Source organism: Musa acuminata, chromosome BXJ3-1 (genome assembly GCF_036884655.1).
Source record: "Musa acuminata AAA Group cultivar baxijiao chromosome BXJ3-1, Cavendish_Baxijiao_AAA, whole genome shotgun sequence".
Classification (NCBI taxonomy): domain Eukaryota; kingdom Viridiplantae; phylum Streptophyta; class Magnoliopsida; order Zingiberales; family Musaceae; genus Musa; species Musa acuminata.
This window is the reverse complement of record NC_088349.1, coordinates 44036191-44062435: the sequence shown is the minus strand read 5'-3', so window position 1 is coordinate 44062435 and position 26245 is coordinate 44036191. Positions and strand designations below refer to the sequence as shown.

The window sequence follows — 26245 nt, the reverse complement described above, 5'->3', positions numbered from 1 at the left end:
ATTGAATAAAAAATAAAGAATCTTCAAAATAGAGAATGTCTAATCCAACCACTTGAAGATTTATGAAGAAAGAAAAAGAATCTAAAAGAGATGTTCATAATTTACTCTCAAATACCTATTTATGAAGTTATAACTCTTTTGAAATTTTTTTTTTTAATTTAAACAATTTATAACAATGCATGCCCATCCCATTGCCATGTCGAGTGTGATCACAGCCCCCCGGTTGGACACCGTAACAAGCCTCCCATGGCATATCACTAACATCGCCAAGATCGCCACCTATAGAAGGGTGGCACCCTTGCCAACAATCGAACAGAGAATTATTGTATTCGATTGTTAATACAAATATGCAAACAATGTTGCCTCTAAGGCTGAGGGGTGACATGGATCATATGGTGCATGCCTAGAAGAGAAAAAAAATATGGTATATTAAAAATAGATCTAATATATTATAAGATTTAAATTTTTTAACGATTTATCATAACTTAAATTCTAATGATATTGTTCTATATAAATAAAAATAAATAAAAACTCTAATATAAAATAACTTATTATAAGGATCAAAATCTTAAATATTATAAGTCTAAGAAAGATGGAACATATCTTTTAGGTACGATAATAAAAAAATGTCTCTAGTATCATAAAACAGCTCTACATAGGAAATCAAGTCAATGCATAAACAATAAGAGTATAGAAGAAATAATTAAGAGAGTCTTCCCATCAAGATAATCTTCTAAAATATCATAACATAAATATATTTTATTTTTATTGATAAAAAATTGAATCAAAATCTAATTAGTATATTTTGATAAAAATTAAATAGAATCACATAATATAATAAATTCAATTAAAATATACTTAGATATATGATAGTGAATCTATCGTCAATTAACACGTGAGATCTAAGTCACCGTTCTATATCTGTCTACGTGGATGAAGATTAAAAACAAGAAAATATAAGGTTCCTTTTCATTCATTATGATGATAAAGGTAATTGTAAACTTTTCCTCTTTGACAATAATGAATCGCAAATATCATTCTTTTCATTTAAGGTATAAAAATATATTCCAAACATGGGGAGACTCTTTTTTTTTTAAGGCTTAAACTTGTATTTGGGGATATCGATTTACTAACTTGAGCATCAAAGGGATTGATTTAAGAAATATCTTTCGATCTTGATCTTCGTACAAGTGTTACTTTAAGAGCTTTACGTTTCTATCTTGAAAACGCCCTAGACAACCCTACGCATATGGGTACGGATTCGAACTATGTCCAGTTGCCAAGACGATAATGATATTTTTCCCTAATAATATATGTGCTAACATAAAAACTCTTATAATACTTATACATTTTATAACCAAGACTAGTTCTTTTTGAAATATAGTTAACACATTTGGATGAGAATTTCATATATATTGCAAGCTTTTATCATTGTTTGAATATCAATTAAAATTACATATTTTTATGATTAGCTAATATTGATAATACCTGAAATATTTATCCATATATGATAATTTATAAAGGCATATACGTAATTTCAAAACTTCAGAAGGATGCCTACGTAAAAACGCTGGCAATAATTTAATCTCAATATAATAAGTGGCGACAGGGTGAATTATGTAAGTCCAAAAAATTAAAGCACCCCCAAATTCCGGTTAAGCAATTGGGCGTCGCGTGTCCACGTCTTCCGCGTCGCTTTACCTTCGCCCCTTTCCTAGGGTTTCCCGACTCGTGTTGCTCCGCGGCCGCCCAACTCCGTCGCCCTCCGATCGGCTTCGGGGACCTCTTCCGCTGCCGACCCTTTCGACCTACCCGCGTAAGTTAACTCAAAGGTTCGTCCTTTCCTCTCTTGATTTCACTGTCGCCGCCGCTTTTGCAAGGGGCAAAGTATGTTTGCTTTTGATCGATTAGTGCTCCGGATCAGGGTTTTTCTTGTTCAGCCAAGCGGTGGTTCTTGAATTTATACAATTCAACGAATTTCCAACAGTTTAAGGACTGCTGTATTGTTGGATTCGGTTTGGCGGATTTGGAACTGCAGATTTTTTTTTTTTTTTTTTTTTTTGAGTTCGCGGGTTTTGTCACTTAAACTCGGTTTTTGGGTTGTTGATCAATGGATTTGTGATTGAGAGGAATTCTGGATGATTTATTGGCATATAGTGGAAATTTTCATGTTATGCTTTGTGATCGAATCTTATCTTTGTCTGGTCCTTTGTCGCGAGCATGTAAAAGGTTCCTTTTTCTCGTTGATTATTCAGATCTGCTGATATAGTGTTCGTTATTAATTGCATTGAATATATCTTCACCTTGTTGCTGTAATTGGTGTTAGGTGATGCTAAGTGATTCTTTCTCTGCCTTGGTGCTTAATTTTGGATATCAATAATGTAATCGCCGGAGAATTTTCTCTTCTTAAAAAAAAAAAAGAACATTACTGTAATGAATGTTTTACTGTATTTGGATTATCCATTTCTATGTTTGTGTAATATGATTAAGGAAATAATTAAAATCAGTTTCCTTGGAATTTAATCAATTATCTAAATAATTAAATAATCCAAAAATGATTAATTAATTGATTTCCTATTAGATATTTTAATTTTAGGAAATAAGGATATAAAAATAAAAGAATTTAAATTAAATAAGAAAAATTAAATTATTTCTTGCATTTGGAGAAGGGCTCACCTTCTTCTATTTAAAGGTGTTCCTTTCCCTCATTCCTCATCGAATCTAGTAGCTAGAGGAACAAAGAGTGGAGTCCAACAGAGGAGCGGTAGTTCTTTGTCTTTCGTGAAAAATTAAAATTTTATTTTAATTTTTATATTTTTTATATGTTTAGATCAAATCCATGTTGTATTTAGTTGTAGATTTTATTTAATTTCTGATTTTGAAATTATCTTAGCATGATGCATGAATTATGATGCCATTAATTTAGTTAAACATGAAATCATATTGGATTAATAAATTTAATGGATTTTATGAAATTTTGCCATTATTATTTGAGTTGATTAATTAGTTTGACGTACTAATTTATTTGATCAATAAATTTCATTGAATACTTTCTTTTGTATTCCAAATCAATTTAAATTAATTATTTGGTAACGTGTTGAATATTAAAATCTACTGATTAATAGGTTTATTCTTGTGTTTATTTAATTTAAATTCTTATAATTCGTGTTTGAATTAAATAGGACTACCTATTACATGTGTTAATTAATTTAATATTATGCTAATTAATTTAATATTATATGAAATCGGAATTGAGGGTTTGATTTGGTTGGGATTGGGTCTAACTTGAGTCAAACCATAGATTGGACCTAGTCAAACCGGCTCGTGGTCATACATAGGGGTTTAGTCTGGGTGCATATCGGCCTACCCCAAGCTACCAAGTGCGACCTATCACATGTGGCCAGGTGCGACTCAGCCTGTGTAGTCAGGTGCGGTCCAGTCAAAGAGGCTAGGCACGACCTAGCCCACTCGTGGCCAGGCCTGACCTAACCCGAGTAGCTAGACATGACCTACCCCAAGCAGTCATGTGCAACCCAGACTAAGTGGTCAAGCACCACATACATCGAGCGACCAAGCGTCGCCTAGCCTGTGTGGCTAGGCATTGCCTAGCTCACATGGATTGGTGCTGCAGGTCAGTCTACCATCCATGGAACAGGCATGTGCCGATTACATGATTGATTCAAGTGACCCAATTCATATTCAGCCGAATGTACCTTTGCACTATACTAGGGTGGAGCCAACGCCTTTTAGCCCAAGTTTGCACTTGGTCCATGGCCCCTTGTGGCTCGATCTGAACCTTGTAATTGACTAAACTACATTTTGATCGGTTCAAGGTGATTCTAAACCTATCTTTTGGTTTTTAGCCCAAATTGGGTCCACTTAAGTCCAATTAGATTGGTTTAGGATGATTCAAGACTAGTTTTAGGTGAATTTGATGTCGGTTCAATTGGACTCTAGCTAAAAACTTATTTATTTCAAGTCAATTGGACCACTCCAGTTAGGGTTCAAGTTGAGCTAGGGTTATTGAGAGATTAATATCTTACGATTTTATGATTTTATGAATTTAAAAGATTTGTTCGAAGTTGTGATTTGAAAATGATTAGGTGGTATATATGGTTATGGTTATGCTGAGTGGTCTACATTGGAAGTGCATCATGTGAAAGAAGCTACAAATGAACTGAGTCTAGCGTGTCATACACCAACCATGGTCTCTCATGACATTTTATTGTATGGTTTTTTTGAATGCATGCATAAATGAATGAATAAATATAAATGAATTGATCGTGACATATGATGATAGGTGAGGACTTTATTTCTCTACCTAGGGCAAGTAGGCTAGGGCTAGTAGGACGATTCCCTTCACGGAGTAGCGGGCCTTCAAATATGACGAATACATGGTTCCTTCATCCGTTGTTGGGTGGAACATGTCCCTACTTGGGTGGGGTGAGGGACACTGCTCTATTCATTGTTGGAAGTGCAATATGGGTTTCCTTCATCTACTATTGGGAGAATATAGAACTGATCCCTATGGCTCTCCATCCGTTGTTGGGAGAGTGCACCATGGGGTGTCCGATGTACGTCTTGTTACTTGACAATTATATATGTCATCGAGTTGTGTTGCATAATAGACATTTCCGGTGTACGTTATTTGCTAGTGATATTGTTTTAGTTGATGAGAGCCTAAGTAGAATTAACTATAAACTTGAGCTATGAAGGCAAGCCTTAAAAATTAAATGTTTTAGATTAAGTAGGACTAAAATTGAATATATAAAATGTAATTTTAGTGATTCTAGTAATGAACAATAGAATATAGTTAAGTTGGATGGATAAGAAGTCCCTTTAAGTAAAAGCTTTAGGTATCTTGGATCAATTATTTAATAAGATGGAGAGATCGATGAAGATATTATTCATCGAGTAAAAATAGGATGGTTAAAATGACGAGGGGCATTAGGAGTCTTGTGTGATCATCAGATTCTTTTGAGATTTAAAGAAAAATTTTATAGGATACTTGGATGACTAACAATGATTTATGGATCAAAGTGTTTGATAGTTAAGAAACAATATAGATAAAATGTTTGTGTTGCCAAGATGAGAATGCTGAGATAGATACATGGAGTTACTAGGAAAGAGAGAAAAAAATATTTTTATTCATGAATAATTAGGTATCGTTTCGATTGAGGATAAGATGAGAGGAAATCACTTAAGATGGTATGAGCATGTACTTAGGAGACATCTAGATACGGTAGTCAGAAAAGATGAAATGATTAATGTTAGTGGTACATGAGGGAGAGGAAGACTTAAAAAGATTTAATAGAAATTATAAATAGAGATTTAAGTATTATCAACTTGACTAAACATCTGGCTTTTTATAGATCTCAATAGCGGTAAGAGATTCATATAGTCGACCCCAAATAGTTGGGACTTATAGCTTTTTTGTTATTATTGTTGTATCGAGTTGTGTTGCATGTGACTAATTTGTTATTTTATTTACTGCATAAGAATTATTATTGTTTATTTGATACATGAGCTTCATGATAAATTGATATGTTTTTATTTCTGATGGAGGTGTTAATATAAAATATTTGAATTTGTTTCATGAGTATTCAATGTTATTTTTATGATTTTGGAGGTTCCTACTTTAAGCTCATCTGTAGTGGAATGGAACTTAAAAGTCTAATTTCCTTTTCCAACATTGTGGACATGAGTATCATGGAGATGACTATGAATGATGCTTATTTGAATATAATCTAAGTTAAAAAACTCTTTTTTTTTTCAACTGTCCCTATCTGAATGTAATCGAACTTCCAAAACTTCAATTTTCTTTTATAGAGAATGAATGATTATTGTTGAAGGGATATCTTTGTGTGATGCCTCTATGAATTGCATCTTACTTCAAAATTGTGACTTTTTGACATTCTCTTTTCTATGAGGGTACTTTGCGATGTTGAGAGAGATTTAGGCAAGCATGCCATGTAGATTTTGTTGATAGCATTGTAGCTTACGGTTTTGCTTGAGCAACCATCTTATTTTTTACGAATGAGGTTTATCTTCTGTTGACATGGTAGGTTTGATGGGTTTATGTGTTGTGATCCATTTGTCTTTGGTGAACCCTATCCTAGTAATCTTAGGTTTTATGGAGCAATACAAGATCCACAAAGCTCTGTGTATTATAGGCTAGATATTGACATTAATGTAATTCTGCAATTTAAGTCTTAATTTCTGCAATGACTTAGTGAAAGGATTATTTGCCTAGATCATCATCTTTGGATTTGCCCGTCATCATGATGTTCTGTTACAAAGGATTTTATATGATTTTTCAATGAGGGACAACCTCTTTTGTGGTTTGTTTGATACAAAGTAATGTCTAAAAATTTATTTGACGTACTGTTCTCTAATGTTGGTGTAGATAAACGATCTCTGTTCACTTTCTAAAAGCTCAGTTCTTTTCTGCTCAATTTTAGAGTAGCAATGGAAGTCACCCAGATTCTGTTGAATGCACAATCGGTGGATGGTACAGTCCGAAAACATGCAGAAGAAAGTCTGAAACAGTTTCAGGAGCAAAACTTCCCTACATTTTTGCTATCTCTTTCTAGTGAGCTAGCAAACAATGATAAGCCTGTTGACAGCCGTAAGTTAGCCGGTTTGATCCTCAAAAATGCTCTTGATGCGAAGGAGCAGCATAGGAAAAATGAGCTTGTTCAAAGATGGTTGTCTTTAGATGTGGCTGTCAAAGCCCAGGTCAAAGCTTGCTTGCTTCAGACCCTTTCTTCTCCTGTTCCTGATGCTAGATCTACTGCATCCCAAGTCATTGCTAAGATTGCTGGAATTGAACTACCACAGAAACAGTGGCCTGAACTGATAGGCTCTCTATTATCGAACATACACCAGCTTCAGCCTCATGTGAAGCAGGCCACACTTGAAACTCTTGGCTACATATGTGAGGAAGTTTCTCCACAAGTTGTTGATCAAGACCAGGTCAACAAGATACTCACTGCTGTTGTTCAGGGTATGAATGCTTCTGAGGGGAGTACAGATGTCAGGCTAGCTGCTACTCGAGCATTGTATAATGCTTTGGGATTTGCACAGGCAAATTTCTCCAATGACATGGAGAGAGATTATATAATGCGAGTGGTTTGTGAAGCTACCTTGTGCCCGGAGTTGAAGATACGGCAGGCTGCATTTGAGTGTTTGGTAGCCATCTCGTCTACCTACTATGACAAGCTTGCATCGTACATGCAGGACATATTTAGTATTACAGCAAAAGCTGTGAGAGAAGATGAGGAGCCTGTTGCTCTTCAAGCTATAGAGTTCTGGAGTTCAATTTGTGATGAGGAAATCGACATTTTGGATGAATATGGTGGTGACTTTACTGCTGATTCTGACATCCCTTGCTATTATTTCATCAAGCAAGCACTTCCTGCTTTAATTCCTATGCTATTGGAGACTCTTCTCAAGCAGGAAGAGGATCAAGATCAGGATGAAGGGGCTTGGAACCTTGCAATGGCTGGAGGAACATGCTTGGGTTTGGTTGCACGCACGGTTGGAGATGACATAGTGCCTCTTGTAATGCCTTTCATTGAAGAGAACATAAACAAACCAGATTGGAGGCAGAGAGAGGCAGCGACATATGCATTTGGTTCAATTTTGGAGGGTCCATCGCCTGAAAAACTCATTCCTCTAGTCAATGTTGCCCTAAACTTTATGCTCAGTGCCTTGATGAAAGATCCAAATAACCATGTCAAGGACACTACGGCATGGACACTAGGGAGAATATTTGAGTTTCTTCATGGGTCAACTGTAGAAACACCTATCATAACACATGAGAACTGCCAGCTGATCCTGACAGTCCTCCTTCAGAGCATGAAAGATGTTCCTAATGTTGCTGAAAAAGCATGTGGTGCTCTCTACTTTCTTGCTCAAGGTTATGAAGATGTTAGTTCGGGATCGCCGATGTCCCCTTTGTTCCAAGAGATTATCCAAGCTCTCCTCAATGTTACACACAGGGAAGATGCTAGAGAATCCCGCTTGAGGACAGCAGCTTATGAGACATTGAATGAAGTTGTTAGAACTTCAACTGATGAGACAGCACCAATAGTAACACAGTTGCTTCCAGTCATCATGATGGAGCTTCATCAGACTCTTGAGGCACAGAAGCTGTCATCAGATGAGAGAGAGAAGCAGAATGAACTGCAGGGCCTCCTCTGTGGATGCTTGCAGGTTATCATCCAGAAGTTGGGAGCATCCGAGGCAACGAAGTATGCATTTATGCAGTATGCTGACCAGATAATGGAACCCTTTCTCAGGGTTTTTGCTAGCCGAAATGCTACAGTGCATGAAGAGGCTATGCTTGCAGTTGGTGCTCTAGCATATGCTGTCGGGGGAAATTTCATAAAATACATGCAAGGTTTCTATCCATATTTAGAAATGGGTCTTCAGAACTTTCAGGAGTATCAAGTCTGTGCTATCACTGTTGGTGTGGTTGGAGATTTATGCAGGGCATTGGAGGACAAGATACTGCCTTACTGTGATGGAATCATGACACAACTCCTGAAGGATCTATCTAGTAATCAGTTGCATAGATCTGTTAAGCCACCAATATTTTCATGCCTTGGTGATATTGCTTTGGCAACAGGGGAAAATTTTGAGAAATACTTGATCTATGCCATGCCTATGCTCCAGAGTGCAGCAGAACTATCTGCACATGCTGTTGCAACTGATGATGAAATGCTGGAATACACCAATCAACTTAGAAATGGTATTTTGGAGGCATACTCTGGGATATTGCAAGGATTTAAAAATAGTTCAAAGACCCAGCTCCTGATGCGTTATGCACCTCACATCCTTCAATTCCTTGATACATTGTACAATGAAAAGGACATGTATGTAGTTATCTATTCCTAATTCAGGTTAGAGTTTGAATGGTTGGTGCTTTTCTTGCCGGCTGACTTGTTACTTTCTTCTTTGTTTTTCATAGGGATGATGCAGTGATGAAGACTGCAGTGGGCGTCCTGGGTGATTTAGCTGATACGCTGGGTAGCCATGCTGGTACCTTAATAAATCAGTCTGTTGCAAGCAAAGAATTTTTGGAAGAATGCTTATCATCAGATGATCAATTGATAAAAGAATCTGCTGATTGGGCTAAGTTGGCCATTAGTCGGGCAATCTCTGGTTAATGGTAAATTTTGGTGCTTCACAAGTCTTTATATGCATAGCAGTCATGTCAAGTCTGGTCTGGGTTGCATAAACGTGTTTTGTCATTACCAGTTTGCACAAAGCATTTCTTTCTGGGCAAGTGTCGCATGGGCTGTCGGTTAGTTTATGAATGAGCACCATGGATTGGGTTCTGCTCATTTCAGTGGGGACTTGGGTAGAGATGACCCATCTGCCAGTTCAAATTCTTGCTTGCAGAAAATCTAAAGGGCGCTGCATCTTTGTCCTTGGTAGTACATTCATGATGTGCATCACATTATGCCAATGCCATTCTTCTGCAGCAGGCAAGCAAAATTATGATGTCTGGAGTGTATGATGCCTGGAAGCAAAAGTGGTTGTAGTCTGAGAATCATGTTTCATGTTATTTATTGCCACCAAGTCTGCCCGGCACCTTTCCCTTTTTGTTTTTTGGGTTTTGATTTTTTTTTCTTTTGGGGATTTTGGCATAGATCTTGCATTTTTGTGGAGTTTCACAGCATTTCATCATCCTCCTTTGAAGCCATTGTAGAGGTTACAGTATGTGGCCTTCATTTATGCACTGCAACATGGAATTGTTTTATATTCTGTCAGTAAGTTTATCAGATACACAGATGTTGTAGCATTCATTTGCAATGCCACTGAATTTTTTTGGATAATGGTCACAGTGGTCACACCTTCAAGTGTATGCTCTTTTCAGTATTCTTTATAACCATACAAAAATTGCTTGTTAAGTGATTGGTATCGGTGGTTTTAACTTTTTCGCAATCCCTTAGTTGCCGTTAGTTGTATGTATGGTGCTTTTTGCTGTAAGCAGCATGACTTTAAAGCTTCTTTTGCTTGATGATCTATGGAGAAGGTCATATTGAACATTAGAATAACCAATATTAGAGTTCAATTCTGTGTGAATGTTTTGTGGTTTAGTTTCTATGATCTTATTGTGCATTTCTCCCAGCTCAAGGTTCAATGGATCTGTAGATCTAATAATTCCTGCAAGAAAAAACTGTACAGGAAGTTGGAGACCTTGAAAGAAATCATCCAGAAAATGCAGTTTACTTTCATTTTACAGTTTGTTAATATTTTCTGGTTCCAATTCCCAACTAGAGTAAGATCTGCAGTCACACTAGGAGTTCCTTGATAAGATTCCAAAAGCTATCTATCTATTGTTGTTGTAGGAACTTGTGAAAAGTATTTTATATAAGATGAGAGTTGGATGTGTGATATTTTATAAATCTAAGTGTTGGATGATTAAAATGTAATATGTATGAAACCTTTTCTTTTATCGAATATTCAGGTAAATTTGTTAATATGCTGCAAAAACTTGTGATACAAATAATTACCTGAAGAAATCAGCTCTCAATTTGCATCAAGTTGATCTTCAAACTATGAAAACTGATACACAACAATAGGATGACAAACTCCTCTCTCTCTCTACAAAACCCAACTCTCTACTTATCCAAAGATAATAAGTGGGAAGTACAAGAAACAGTAACAAGCCAAGGCAAAGGAACCATCGTTTGCTGCTCCTTTGCCTGCCTATCTATCTATATATTGCGATACTCCATGCGGCTCTTTGTGTGGTTAATGAACAGAAACTGAAAACAAAAGCATCGAACAACATTTCAGGTAGAGGTATGCCAACTGAGCTTCTCTGAGGTCTCGAGCATCTCTCAGTACTCATCCAAATAACTATAAACCATCTCATCTTTCTTCGATTTGCGCCTACTGAGCAGGGACTTGAGGAACTTCTTGCCTTTGCTCGGGTTCTGCTCCCCATCCTTGTCGTCGTTTCTCTCGGCATGCAAGCGCATCGACGCCGATTTCTGAGTCGCCGAAGAATACTGCACAAAAGAAAGTACATTTCGGTTTGATGTTGCAAAGAAGGGATGATGAACTGCAGCAATCTATCTATATGCTCGGGGAACATGACTATTGATGATATAGTCACAATTCACATGATCTATTTATATTGCTGTAATAGAAAGATGTCACTTTGTCAGTGCCCTTAAAGACTCCCCTGGCAATTCCTTTAAAGCAAGCATCTGCGCACTTAGTGTCGATGGTGAATGCTCGTTACCTGCCGCCCGATACTCGATGTTGACCTGAGCGCAGTCGGCCGCACCGCAAGTGATCCGGATCGGGCAAGTGGATTCGGCATTCGAATCGGTGATGTTGCTCTTTTTTCTGCAAGATTATATGGCAAAACAGAGTTGCATCAACTTGAACGATCACAATCGAAGTCTTTTCTGCAGTATTAGAACTGCCGACGCCGCACCTGCACCGAAAAGCTTTCCAGGTAATTGTGAAGGCGACGAGGAAGGAATTCTTCGAGGAGACACGGAGCGTGCTCTCGAGGAAGGAGCAGGCGACATGGTTCGTGCTTTCCTTGTATCATCAAACACTCGAGACATGACTATTTGAAATCGGTTCTGCTGATTAGCTAGAACATGACGTTTGTACCTGAATGAAGGTGCCTTGTCCGCCACCGTGGGATGATGAACTGTTGGAAAAGCTATATCGATCAGTACTGATCGCAGGCAATCGAGAGGGGTGGATCGAACAAAGCATTATTACCAGGTTGAAATTTGTGTGTCTCGGTGTTATCCTTGGATGCATTCAGGTTCTTCTCGTACTTTGGCGTTGCATGTCGTCCTGATTCCGGCATCGATTTACCTACTGAGCAACCAACCGAAGAAGAAGCATCAGAGACGATCGCATCTGTATCGACGAACACACCAAGAGAGATTAACTTGCCCGGTACGATGTAGCGTTTATGGTACCGTGGAGCTTTGATCACCAGCGACTGTTGCGACAGCCCTTCGCGGTCCACGAGTTCTCGGCAGGCTCGAATCCTCTGAGGTTGCAGAACACGATGATATCTCGAAGACTAAATTGCTGACTCGGGCTATGAATTCGTACCTGTTCGATACAGGAGACTCGAGACTCCGCTCCGGAGACCTCGTCGACCTTGGCTTCGAGGAGACCGGTCACCTTGAACGACACCGATCCGAGATGGTCCACCGTGTTGACCACAGCCTTGATGGCGTACTCTCTCAAGGTGTTGACGACGCTGCACGCAGAATGAAGCATCGTGGGCTTTCATTTAGGTTCCGGTTCTTTCACGGTGAAGCATAACAAAGTCGATTAAGCATGCACATACAACTGTTTGTGGTCGTCAGTGGCATACGATAATTCAAAGTACTCTGCCGCAGAGTACAATTGGGACCTCAGATTCTTCAACTCCTGGAGCGCAAGGATCAACATGAGAACCCAATTCGATATGAGAGTCTAAAAGAGAAGAGAGCAGAGCACCTTTAGGCTATCCGAGAAGAGCAGGCTTTGATCCATAGAGAGCTCATCGAAGTTGGAAGCGTCCGGCTGGTTCTGCAGCAGAGGAGCAGACGGAGATACGGTCTCCATCGATGAGAGAAATGGCAGCAGCAGCCTTACCTTGTCCTGCAAGCACAAGCACAAGGTCACAGTCCCATCTCTTCTCTTCTCCTCTCCTTTTACGAGCTCTCATAAGAGGCGAAGAAAAGAAGAGGAAACCGGGGAGCAAGATCTTCGTGGCTCACTTTGGCCGATGCTGGGACACGCAATGATGCGCAGGGGAGACCAGAGCAAGGAGAGGACAAGGGAGGAGTGAAAGAGGCAAAAGGGAGGAACAATCCAAAGCACAACTCCCGGCGAACACAGGCGACACTTGGGCGAGATCGAGAGGGGCAATCCAAGCCCCAAAAAACAGAAAAAGGCTTGTTGGATCGAGCTATTCCTTGTCCTCCCTCGGCTGCAAACCGATGCAGCTGCTGCTTCTCTTCCTCAGGCTCATCAAATAAATGTGTCGGGTTACGCCGTGTCGCTTTTATTCGCGAGTGTGGTGTCTCTCGGTGAACTCACCGTCTCGGCCAATCGCGTTCTTATAGATGATCATGCTGTTATATTTCTCCGCATCGACTGCACTGATAAAGATCATTCTATGTAATACGGCACGGGTCTCCCTTGCCTTATTCCTACGGGGGCGGTGACCATAAACGAGCTCGGGTAGAATTATTAGGTGACGGGGAATAGGGGGACAACAATCACGGCGAGCACGTCGGGGGCGTGAAAGATGGGGGAGGGAGAGACCCGGCACGTACTCGGCGGGGCCCGCCTCTTTTGGCTGGGCCTCATCATTGCCCTGTCGTGGGACCCATCTCCCAAGTCCCGTTCGACCACCGCCCGATCGTCATCCAACGGCATCCAAGCACCGCAAAAAGGCCGAAAGACCTCTTTTTTTCCCGTTTATTTCGGGCACCACGATCCTCGCCTCCTCAGTCACCCCCCAGGCTAGGCTGTCTTCGGAGGAGTGGGACCCAAGTCAGGATTAAATTAAGGGCAACGCCCACAAAGTCGACGTGGGACCCGCTTAGAACTATCCACATACCGGAACAAGGCTGCCTGGATTTTGGATCTCGCCATCTCGGAAGCCGATTAGGTGGACGAATGATCCCATTCTTCGTCATTTTCCATCATAAACCATTCATTTGTCCACATTAGAAGCTTTGTCATCGGTGGACAACTGAAACCCGAGTGTGGTGATGAGGCAGGCATGCAAGGTTCGTAGCGAAGCAGTGTGTTTGTGGGGACACAGCAGTGATGGCAAGCACGACCTGCGTCGAACTCGGTTGTACCGTGACTTGCATGCATTGAAATGGATCACAACACGGATGACAGGGCATGAGTTTGTAGTACCCATAGCTGATATCAGCGTGATAGAGTTGACATAATAATGGAGTTAATCAATTTTTATTTTTATAGTGAATTATCTCTAGTTTATCCCATGATTTTTTTCTTTCACAAGATTTTTCACGTGTATTTTGATGTTCTATTTGATTATAATTTCATTTAATTCCGTTACAAATAGTATTTGTTCATATAGTTATTCTGTTTTATATCCTCATCAGCTACTGTTGCACCCATCGAGCCGACAGTTACTAGATGAGATTTTCCTAATGAGGAAATCCTTTAATATGTTACAGAAAATTCTCCCTAAAAAGGAGGAGGATTTGTTAATAACAATCAACTTCTTCTACGACTTGTTTATCTATTTATTTTCTAGCAACTCTCACCGGCGCTTCTTTTCTCACCGACATTTGTCTCCATCCTCACAGATCTGCAACTTCTACTGCGGCACAACCGATCTGAGTTCTACGCCCCTTCTCAATTCTTCACCCCCCTGGGTCAAATTGCTGCAAACCAGTGATCTGTTGTGACTGAAATCCAGCGGAAGCGTGGTGGATTCTCAACCACCGGCTCCTGCGCCTTCATCTCCCCCTACAATCCGCCCCGTCCCGCTGTGGCTGCAGGCGCCAACCCACCCCGCTGCGGCTGCAAGCGCCGGCCCATCCCGCTCGAGAGAGACAGGGGCGCCTCATCCCACTAGCCGCGCCGCCATCTCCACCTCTTTCACCGCCGCCTCCAAGATCTCCAAGAAGAAGAAGAAGGCGCAGACTCTCTGCCTCGCCGAGTTCACCACGGGCAAGCCCGTCTCCCGCGGCGCCACTGGCCGCCTATCCTCTTCCTCCTCCAAGGGTCTCACCTCCTACGCCCGCCACCCCTTGGGTCGAGCGGCTGCGGCTGCACGCGCCGAGTTCTGTGCTCTCTGAACTGCACCGATTGCAGTTTTCTCTCTCTCTCTAAACTGGAACCACTTCCACGCCACTTGCTGCCCATCGCTGCCACACAAGTGCTGCCAAACTCCTCCTTCAACGACAAAGTGCTGTTCATCACTGGAAACACGCACTTCACCGCCCAGATTCCTAAGTGCAGCACTCAATGATTCCTTACTGCAGAACTGTTGCACAAAAATCTGCAGCTTTACACTTCCACATCCCTGCATCCTGTTCATCGCTACTACACAAAGTGCTGCTCATCAGGACGCACGCACTTCACCACCCACCCATATGAATCATAGTATTTTTCCACATATAAGCCTAACCTCCGTAAATGCAGCAACCCTCATCTGGTACTTTCTCACATACAAGCCTAATCTCTATAAATACAACAACTCTCATCCAATTCAAATTATACGAAGGTGATAACTACGCATCCTGGTATGCTCAATTATCTAATATACTATTTGGCTATGATCTTTTAGACTATGTCGATGGCTCTTTTTGTTGTCCACCGATGATGCTTAACATCCTAGGCGCATCCAGTCCAGTACCAAATCCGAACCACAAACTATGATTACACCAGGATCGTCTCATCCTTCAAGCAATTCAAGCCTCGATCGCTAGATCCCTCGCCTCATTCATTTCTTCATGTGACACTATTGTCAAAGTTTGGTGCAAGTTACAAATCACTCTAGCCAATCGATCCCGCACTCGCATGTTTAGTCTCCTATCCAGTTTCATGAAGATAAAATAAGAGGGAAGTATTATTGCTGATTATCTACACAACATAAAGATTATCATCGATAACTTAGCTTTGATAGGTCATTCCCTTAGTGATGAAGAAGTTACTGTCCATATCCTCAACAGCCTACGAGACGAGTATAAGGAATTGGCAACAACAATACGGGCATGTGATTCACTAGTATCATACCATCCATCATAGCTCAAGTCAATAAAAAATCTACGAGGAAGGGTAATCCGTATAACAAGACTGTCAACAAAGGTTTGACCAAGATGCTTTCTTAATCTATGAGTTCCAAATAAACCATCCCTCCTTTTCTTCATCAACATTCTAATCACAACTAAGGTGGCTATTTTAATCATCAGCAGTCCTGGCACCGTCAATACATAAATTAACAAAGAATTGTTTGTCAACTTTATGATAAAGTTGGTCACTCTACAAAGGTCTATCGATCTCGACCCAGACTTTCTACTCAATCACATTCGTCTCAAGCAAATCTCATAATTACTTCAAACACTAGTGGTCATAATTAGACCGTGGACTTTGGCGCATTCCACTACATCACCTCTAATCTCCAGAACTTGTCCATCCATAACAACTATAGTGGAAATGAGGATATCATTATCGGTGATGGTAAAGAAATTCTTATTACTTTTACACTCGATGATGTTTTGTGTGCACCTTACATTAAACGAAATTTTATTTCCGTTTCTTAATTTTATAAATAAAACAATATCTCCATTGAATTCTTTCATAATTCTTTTCTTGTCAAGGATTTGAGCACGGGGGCATCCTTGGTCCAAGGTCATCATTGCAGCTCCAATTGATGTGTGACATTGTCATCTCGGTCATTCCTCTCTCTTTATCATTCTCACTTATTGTGATGCTTAATAAAAGTTATAGACTCCCTTTTGGCACTTCCTCCATATCATGTTCTAAATTATTTAAAATTATTTATATTGATGTTTGGGTCCTGCTCTCGTCACTTTTTTTGACAAGTTTAGATTTTATGTTATTTTTGTAGATTATTTTACTAAGTACATATGGATATACCCTCTTCATCATAAATCAGAAGTTTCAACAATCTTTACCAATTTTAAAAAAGTTGATTGAAAACTTTTTTTAGTTTACATTTAAAACAGTCTACTCTGATGGTGGAGGTGAATATCAAGCCCTCACATCCTACCTCTCAACATGTGGCATCCAACACCTTAAGTCACCCCTACACACTCCTCAACTAGTTGGTTCCACTGAACGCAAATATCGACATATCATAGAAACTGGTCTCACACTTCTACATCAAGTCTCCATGCCAACAACCGTTTGGTCTGTCGCCTTTCAAATTACCGTTTACCTTATTAATCGTTTGCTCACTCCAGTTCTCCAATACCAGTCTCCATTTGAAGTACTATTTTCCAAATCCACAAACCTTCAAAAACTCAGAATATTTGGTTGTTTATGTTATCCGTGGCTACGTCCCTATGCCCCACATAAGATAGCGCCAAGATCTAAACCTTGCATCTTCATAGGATATTCTCTTGAATATAATGTCTTTCGGTGCTATGAACCAAAAACTCAAAAAGTCTTTATTTCACGACATGTTGCTTTTGTTGAGTTTGCCTTTCCATTTCAAAATCATGAGTCTCCTACTATGTAAGCCACTTCAACAAATATACATCACTAGAGTATACCTTCGATCCCCTCAAACGAACCTCTTCCCACACCATCCGATCCTTTTTTTAAAGATCCACACTCTTTTGTTCTCCCGGTTCAACAGCTCCCCACTCCCTTCATTCCTTCTCCTCTTCCTTCTCCTGGTTAAAGTGTACTTTTCTTGCCTTTATAATTTCACTCTACATTTTCTCACATGTCACTACATTTTAACACATATTCTTGAAATATTAGAGTTGACAGGGAGATTGAATACAGTTTGAAATATGCTACGGTCCAACCCATAGGTAGGTTTGGACGGGTTGATTTTGACATTGAGCCCAAATCTGATTTATTAAAAAAAAATATTGAGATGTGCATGAGGAAAAGGTGTGCGAATGGTGAAAATATAGGTGGTATAGAAAAAGAATAGAGAGAAGAGGAGAAAGAAAGTTAAGTTTTGAGGTTTTTACTAGATGATCAAGTGGTTATACTTCATCGATTTTGACCCAAATTTTATATGAAGAATCCTTGCAACAAACTTTATAATTCTAATGGTGTTGATCTATAATTTATTCTCTCTAAGATACTTTTCTGCTATAACCACTTGGTGAAACTTAAAATTTTTCTTTCATGAAATCTATTTATGGTGATGATGATATATTATTATTGAGCCAAGATCTGTATTCTTGATATTATTATGATCCTCTATTTATTTTAGAGAAGACTTATTATAAATCTATTGTCATTATTGGTGATAGTGAAAATTTAAAATGGATTACGGTCCTGTGGTTTTTCCTGCATTAGGTTTTTCACATAAAAAATTGATATCTTACTTTATAATTGATTCATTATTCTACTATTCATGTTGCTATAGTTAATATTTACTTTTGATAACAAGTTGATATTTTAATGAGAAACCCATTTTGATACACGAAAAGAATTATTCTGTTATAATAGTTTTTCCCAACAAGTGGTATTAGAGCTTCAAGTTGTTTTGTACTAGTTTTTCTTATGTAATTGAAATGGAAGAGTTAGACAGTATGATTAATTAAACTCATCAAATTATTCCATTTGGATATGTTTGATGGAAGATTTACTCTGCAAAGATTTGTATAAACCCATCAAAATTAAAGAAAAATCTTCTACTATAAAAGATGAGGAATAAGAGGTTCAACATAGAAAAGTTATTACTTATCTTAGAAGATAGATGGATATAAATTTGCATGAGCATATTTCGGAAGAAACCGAAGCTAATATTGTTTAACAAAAGTTAAAAAAAAAATTTATGAAAAAGACAATAAGAAATAGGATTTCTCTCCTAAGGTTTACCAATTTAAAGTATAAAGATGGTGGTAACATTATTAAGCACATAAGTCTGTTTCAGAGTCTTGCAAACATGTTGCTATGAAAATGAATATAGATGATGAGAAGCAAGGATTGTTACTTCTCAGCTCTTTATTGGAAAGTTAAAAAATGTATATGGTGATAATTTATAACTCTATGCTAGAGGGTGTTAGGAATGAGTCGACACTAAGAGGGGGGATAAATTAGTATAGTGGTAAAAACGTCGATTTCGAAAAATAATCATTCGTTGAAAATCGATCGAAAAGATATTGACTTGGAAGCGTAAGGGAGCATAGTGAAAGCAATAAGAAGGTAAAGCAATTTGCATATGTCGATTTATAGTTTATCCTTTCTAAGATACTTTTCTGCTATATCAACTTAGTGAGATTTATTATTTTTTTTTTCATGAAATTCATCTATGGTGATGATAATATGTTATTGTTGAGCTAAGATCTATATTGTTGATGTTATTATAATCCTCTAGTTATTTTAGAAAAAAACTTATTATAAACCTGTTATCATTATTAGTAATAGTGGAAGTTTGAAGTGGACTACAGTCCCGTGATTTTTTCCAAATTGAGTTTTTCATGTAAAAATTCAACGTCTCACTTTGTGATTGATTTATTATTTTAATATTTATGCTACTCTAGTTAATATTTGTTTTTACTAATAAGTTGGTATTTTGATGAAGAACCCATTTTGATACATAAAGAGAGAAAAAAATTATTCTACTATAACAGTTTTTCCCATCAGGTTCATGTCACTACGTTGAAATGTTTTTGAGATATCAATAAAGTTGTTGTTGTGTGAAGTGCTCAATAAATTAATTATTAGTTACTAACATATTCATTGATTTTTATGGATTTAGATCGAACGAATCATTAGTTTGATACTATCTCACATAAAAATTTTAATAGAAAAAATTATTATTAAAAATAAATAAATAAAAAACTTTTATTGCTTATAAGATTAAAGTATTAATTATAAGGACTAGACAATGGAATAAAAGCATGATAAAAAATTTATAGATATATAAAAATGTATGTTATCTTTGGACAACATCTAAATGCTCCCTCAGATTAAGATTTACTATCGGTTTCGATCTTCTCCTCTTTTGCTATTTGAACTTCCTCTTCAGGTTTGGATAATAGTTGGATTAGGTTTGGATAAAAGGCTTCAATTGTTGAAACTCAAGGAAGAAAGGGCTATGCTTGAAGGACAAAACTATTTTTTTAACTCCTCTTCTTTTGGCTCTTGGCCTAAACTGAAATTCAAACTAACTATGGGAATTCTTCCTGTTACTTCTTGGGATTCTTTTTCTTCATCTTGCTAATACCAAAGGCCTCTTTGAAAACTATTAAGGCCAGTAGTAATTTGAAAAAAATTCTCTGTAACAAGGTGACCATAAAAAAATTCTTCATCTTCTCTTCTTTTTCTCTCTTTCTCTCTTCTCTTTTCAGCTTATGACTACTTGAGCACTCAAGAGAAGAGACAACCTAAATGCCTTCAAGGAGGTTGTAACCCCTTAAATTTATAGGATTGAGGATACCCAAAATCCTAATCTAATTATGACTTCTTAGTTCCTTGTAATCAGATAAGTCTTTTATTAAAGGCTACTATAATTGGCTAGAAACTGTTCTATTTTAGTCCTATTAGGACTTGGATTAAGCTGAGTGGGCTTGTATTTAGGTTGGCCAAAGGGTCCTTAGAGAATTGGCTTAGGTTTGGCCAAATGAGATTTCAATCGAAGTTTAACTCGAACTCTAGTTGAGCTGAATTAGACTTTGACTAGAACTCAGTTTGAGATGAACCTGAGTGAAACTTGAGTTGATTTTAATCTGACATTTGAGCTCAAATTTTAGCTTGATCTTGCTTTGGTTTGATCATTATGATTGAATTGGAGTCTAATTGAAACTTCAATTAGGTCGATTGGAGTTTAGCTTGAACTCTACTAGATCATCTTTGATCATAGCTCCCTCAATTAGGCAATTCACGTTCTTTTGAATCTTATTTTGAGACTTTTTCTCTCTTTATTTATAGTTAGGAGATTTTGTTTTAGTCCATTGATGTGATAGGTATCATCGTGCTTAGTAGTGTTATCTATGCGTGCTATTTTAATGGTGTTTTCCTTATTGTCGATCTTCATCAACTCTAAGTACTTCTTTCTCTTCTTAGGACTTCAAAGTCATTTATCTTCTTTTTGGTTTCTCATCCTATTTCATCATATTGGAGGAAGGCTTTGGTTCTTTGCATATCGAAGTAAGAGCCACAAGCTTTTGATAAGTATTCATCATCTTTTTTGCTTAGTCAAGGATGTCAAGTTTTCTATCGAATCAATTTGAAGTTAATACTTCTAGGAATGACAAAAATAAATGGCATATCAGCCCCATAAGTAAGGGCTTCCAAGGATGACTTAGGATATGTCAAGTGAAACCACCTTGCATTTCATCTTGTTGATAAATTCCTTGTGATAATGAAATGTAACTTACATTGTTGATCGATTTTTATTTCCACATCATCATGAAGTCATCTAAGAGGATATGGGCATATATGCTATGTCATCTCTAAGCTGAACTTCTTGACCAAGCTCATTGAGTTAAGGTTCTTTTGGCACTCAGTGTCAAAAATTGCATCAATGATATCTTGCTTTGAATTTTTATGGTGAAGAGTTCTTCTCGAATCTTAGGATCAAGGGTCAAACTTGAGTCTATAACCTTCAATCTAGCCATTAGTGATAGATTCAAATCCGAGTAAGGAACCAATGAATATCGCCTATGTTTATAGCTGTAATTTGTCAACTTTGATTGTTCTTCAACCACTTCTTTGAAAAGAGTTTTGAGTGAACCTTCTAATATTTTTCTTTATAGTGACATATAATTTTATAATATTCACAAAAAAATCTCATTTTAAAGAAGAAAAAATTTTAATATCTTTGAAATTCTCTTGGGCCTTTAAGTGGCTTAATTTCACCTTCTTCGTAGGCTTCACACTATGTGTGTAATTCTTTCTTTCAATCGTCAACATCATGTTGCTATTAGTTAAAATATTATATACTTTAAAGAGGCTCAACTCTTAAATGAATTTGTGCATGGACTCCAAATATGTATTTCATCATCGTTGATTGATCAGTGAGGGAGATTCTGAATGTCACCGCTTATTATTGAAACTTAATGATGTACTCTTGTATGAATTGATTCATTCCTTAGCAGAAAATAGTCTCACTTCTTTTATTTTTCTTTGAGATACCTCATATGATAGAATTTTTCTTGTATATGAGTCTTTTGAATCGTGTCTATGAAATATCTTCATTGTCATTGGTTTGAAGATATTTCCACCATATCTTCACTATTATAATTATATAGATAAAAGCATGTATCTCAGTGACTTTAGTCATGCAAGCATCACCTTATGTTCACTATTATAATTATATAGATAAAAGTAAGTGTAAAGTTGATATTCTAATATCTTAGTGTCGATTGAGCCATCGTAGGATGGTATTTCGATGTGAACCTTTTGAAAAGATTGAGTTCTTACTTCGATGTTTTGGTCAACACCATCTTCTTCATAGCTATCGATCTCTGAAGGAGATGGCTCTCTCTCCTTTATTACAATGTTCTTTGCTCAATAGTCCTTTGTTATTATGTTAGCTTAGGCTTGCAACTAAGCTATCATGATCTTCATCTACTAAGCTAATACTAGTATCTAGGCAGTATGGTTAGGTGTCAGGGTGTTGGCCTCTATCCCATTAGTGGTTCTTCTTCTAAGTAAGCACATCTCAAACTCTTTTATAGCTCTTCTATATAGACTTTGTATATTTACATAATGATAACCAACCATAGGTAGGAGATTGTTACTCTAATACCACTTGATCCATATGGGTTTCGGATTCGATGATTTGTCAATCCAATACTATCTCTTGGATGAAAGTTTTACGAAGGAGAGAGATAACACTAGACTCAAGTGTAAAAGTAAAAGAAAAACAATATCTATTACTTAAAAGATTAAAGTGACAATTACAAGGGCTAAACAATCAAATTAAAATGCGATAATAGATGTATAAAAATATAGGTTATCGTTGAACAATACCTATGTGCTCTTGGTAGGTTGAGGATCGCAGTTGGTTTCAATTTTCTCCTCTCTTACTGTTAGAATCTCCTCCTCCTAAGGTTGGATAATAAGCAAAAAGATTTAAGAATTCTCATAGGAGTAGGATGAAGTTTGGATGAAGGACATCAAATGGTGGAACTTAAGGAAGAAGAGACTATAAAACCCTATTCTATACTCCTCTTTTATTGGCTCCTGATTGAAGCTAAAACTAGGGTTGATTATGAAACTTCTTGCTACTATTTCTTGGTATTTTTCTTCTTGGTATTACCAAAGGCCACTTTAGAAGCTATTAAGGTTGGTGACAACTCAAAAAAGATCTCTGGAATAAGGTGACCATAGGCAAGAAGAGGGGTTGCTAAACTTGCACACCCTCCTCTCTCTCTTTTTCTCCTCTCATCTTATGTTGGGTACTCAAGTGGAGACATGACCTGGATGCCTTTAATGAGACTATAACCGCTTAGATTTAGAGGATTGAAGACATTTAGTGTTGTAATTTAATTATGATTTCTCCTTAGTTCCTTGCAGTTGTATGAGTCTTTTGTTAGAGGCTACCCAAGTTGGCTAGTGACTAATCCTATTACTAGGATTGGGTATAAGCTAAGTGTACTTAGATATGGGCTAGCTGAAGGGTCCCTAAGAGAGTGGGCTTGGGTTCATTCAAATTGGATTTCACTTAGAGTTCAACTCAAATCCCGATTAAGTTGAATTATATTTCGACTAGAATTTTGCTTAAGCTAAACTTGACTAAGACTCGACTTGAATCTAGTCTTTGAGCCTTGATTCCTTGATATTAGTTTAGTTTGATCAGGATCAAATTAGAGTTCAATTGAAATTCTAGTTGAACTAAATTGGAGTTTGGTTCTAATTCTACAAGATCTCACCACCGGTTTCATTTTACCCAAATTATCAATTGATTATAAGAAACGATCATTAGCTTCCAAAACATAAAATGGATAAATTCATTAGGACTGACATGTAGAGTTGTATATATATTGGGTTTTCTTTACATTTCTAAGCTGATTTTTTTTTTATTTGACATTTTAAAGTAGCAATTCAAACATATTTTATAAACAAAAATTTTATTCTTATTTTCTGTCTGTCTCTTTTGCTTGGAGTTTTTTTAATCATAGCTTTCTTTTTTTTTAATTCTTGTTTGTAAAGTTCTTAGTTCGAAAATCCTATAAAGGGGTGGAAACTAAACATTCTGAAAATTAATACACATTTAATATTACTTGTCTTTTAGTTTGGAGAGAAAAGGAATAATAACATGAGCTCTCTCTCTCTCTCTCTCTCTCTCTCTCTCTCTCTCTCTCTCTTATTAACTGTCTCCATTGGAAGATGATTTCTTACATGTGGTGTGAGATTGATCCAGGTGAATCGTGTCCTATCTGCAATACCTGTGCATTATATCAGTTATCAGAAACCTGAAGGATAATCACCATGATTAATAGGATTTGCAGAAATTTCTATGGAGAGGTAGCCCTTGGAACACATTTTCTAGTGAAAATTTGATGTAGAAACTCCAAAAAATCTGTGACTCTTGTGCTGATGCTGGTTGGCATCTCATCATGATGTCGAATGGAGAACACTGGCGCAGCTCAACTATTTCAGCATGCGGGAATGGAATGATGAGACAGTCACTGGTTTGATTCAGAAGTTTAGCATCTCTGTTTCCATACCTCTTTGCACCATGTTCTCAGCTTGATGTTCTTTGATGGAAGAGGCAGACTCTGATGGCAGCTCAATTGGGAGTTCATTTCAGGTATGATGTTGAATGGGATGGTTTGCAGATGTTGATGGATACTCTTCCTCATGAACTGAGAAATGGAGATTTTTTCTGCTGGAGTTGGAATTCAGATACTAAATTCATATCAAAATCTTCAAGGGTGCAATAAAAATAAAAGATATTTCAGTAATTTGAAAGCTAGTGGACTCCGGTCAAAGGAAAACCTTGTTAAAAAAGACATGCTTAATCATCAAAACTTATGCTTGATGAAAATAATAGAAGATAAGAATAATTATTGAAGAAGCTTTATTGAAGAAGTGAAACAACTTAAATACATTAACATATCCCTCTCCTATTTATACAGATTAGGAGAAATGATTTTCCTCAATAGAATGGATATGGTGATACCATCAAATGTTATACATTAGCATTTCCAGTATTCATGCACATCCATTTCAACATAATTATTCTTTTGTAACCTTTTTGCTATTTATTCAACATTTTGATGAATAAAACATGGTTGACCCTAAATTATCTTATTATTTAGTTATCATTCTTAAAATTTGCTTCCAAATTGAGGAAACACAAGAAATTATACTGACTTTGATATCCTATTTAACAACACTAAACACATTTCTTTTTCAGTATTAGATTGGGGACTTGATTCCTGCCCTTAGTTTTTTTTCAGACAACTAAACCTGCATTCCCTAAGATATATCTTTAACTCATCAATATCCAATAATTCCCCATAAATAGACCTTAATTTAAAAGGGTTAGAAAATGTAATTGCTAGAGATGATAAAGGTATATTTACTCTCACATTGTCTCAGGAATCGGAGAACCAAGGCGTAAGAAAGTGAGTCCTTTTATTAGATTCACCTTTTGGGTCCACTCGAAAGGAAAAAAAATGTGTGGTGCACTATAATTTTATAGCTTATAATGATGGGATAAACAGATGAACTTTGTATATGGACAAATACAAACAGGTCGTAACACACAGTGAAATTAAATAGAAATCATAATAAAATAAAATATTAAGATTTATGTGAAAAGATTTTCTAATGTGAAAGATAAAAATCATAGGGCAAATCAGAGAAAATTCTATATAAGAATAATGAATATAAAAAATATGAAAGTCTTTTACTCAAAACTCAAGCAATAATCACAAAAGAATAACTAAAATATAAATATTATGTCACTGTGTATAATATTCAAAATCTCCTCAAGTAATCATAGCAAGAATCTACTATAGATCTGATCTAACCTGAAGTGAGAACACTACCTGGATGATTAAGAATAGTCTTTGCATTATCCTTATCTTCTTTCCTTTTCTTTTTTCTCTTATTTTTCTATCATTTTCTTCTCTTTTTGAATCACTTTGTTGCTATAATTTTTTTTTTTTCAACCACCATTTTATCCTTTTTTTTTAATTTAGGTTTAGATTAAAAGAAAGGAATGTTAAGGCTAAGTTAGGCTAGGGTTATTAAGACCCACTGTGAGCTGAACCAATGGATCATTTGCCGAACATATAATTTTATGATATTTATTAAATCGGTAAAAGAAGTGATTGTCTATGAATAAAATATTATCTTTATTAAAACCAAAACCACATCACTTTAATCTGGTTCTTGGTTCTGATAGCACTAGTTTCATACGATATCTCATTATGTATGCTTAGCTTCATCTTTTCCCAGTAGATGATGTTTCACACTGAAGAAAGTAGGCACCTTGAATCAAAAGCCGTCATTCTCAATCTTTGTCAGCCGCCAGCTAGAAAGACTCTGATTTCTGCATTCATTGGATGGGTTGAACTTGGAAGATCAATCGGACAAC

General features: G+C 37.2%; 2 protein-coding genes across 7 annotated transcripts; one reads left to right on the top strand and one right to left on the bottom strand.

Annotated features, from left to right (window-relative positions):
- Positions 1-1641: 1641 nt before the first annotated feature.
- Positions 1642-9920, top strand: LOC104000415 (importin subunit beta-1). Of its 5 annotated transcripts, none has more exons than XM_009422478.3 (3): positions 1642-1816; positions 6462-8879; positions 8975-9920. In XM_009422478.3, exons 2-3 carry the CDS (start codon positions 6469-6471, stop codon positions 9171-9173), a joined length of 2610 nt encoding a protein of 869 aa, XP_009420753.2. In that variant the 5' UTR covers positions 1642-1816; positions 6462-6468; the 3' UTR covers positions 9174-9920. The 5 variants fall into 5 exon arrangements, with proteins under 5 accessions (XP_009420753.2, XP_009420745.2, XP_009420761.2 ...); XM_009422470.3 differs by having other exon boundaries at positions 6407-8879; XM_009422486.3 differs by having other exon boundaries at positions 1642-1832; positions 6467-8879.
- A 607-nt stretch (positions 9921-10527) lies between these two features.
- Positions 10528-13029, bottom strand: LOC135581085 (putative protein ABIL2). 2 transcript variants are annotated; one of them, XM_065135964.1, is made up of 10 exons: positions 12762-12982; positions 12499-12642; positions 12347-12429; positions 12106-12256; positions 11941-12040; positions 11761-11862; positions 11647-11686; positions 11462-11571; positions 11264-11370; positions 10528-11027 (listed from the first exon to the last, which is right to left on the bottom strand). In XM_065135964.1, the coding sequence occupies exons 2-10, from the start codon at positions 12604-12606 to the stop codon at positions 10857-10859; spliced, it is 972 nt and encodes a 323-aa protein (XP_064992036.1). In that variant the 5' UTR covers positions 12607-12642; positions 12762-12982; the 3' UTR covers positions 10528-10856. The 2 variants fall into 2 exon arrangements, with proteins under 2 accessions (XP_064992036.1, XP_009420773.2); XM_009422498.3 differs by having other exon boundaries at positions 11761-12040; positions 12762-13029.
- Positions 13030-26245: the final 13216 nt, after the last annotated feature.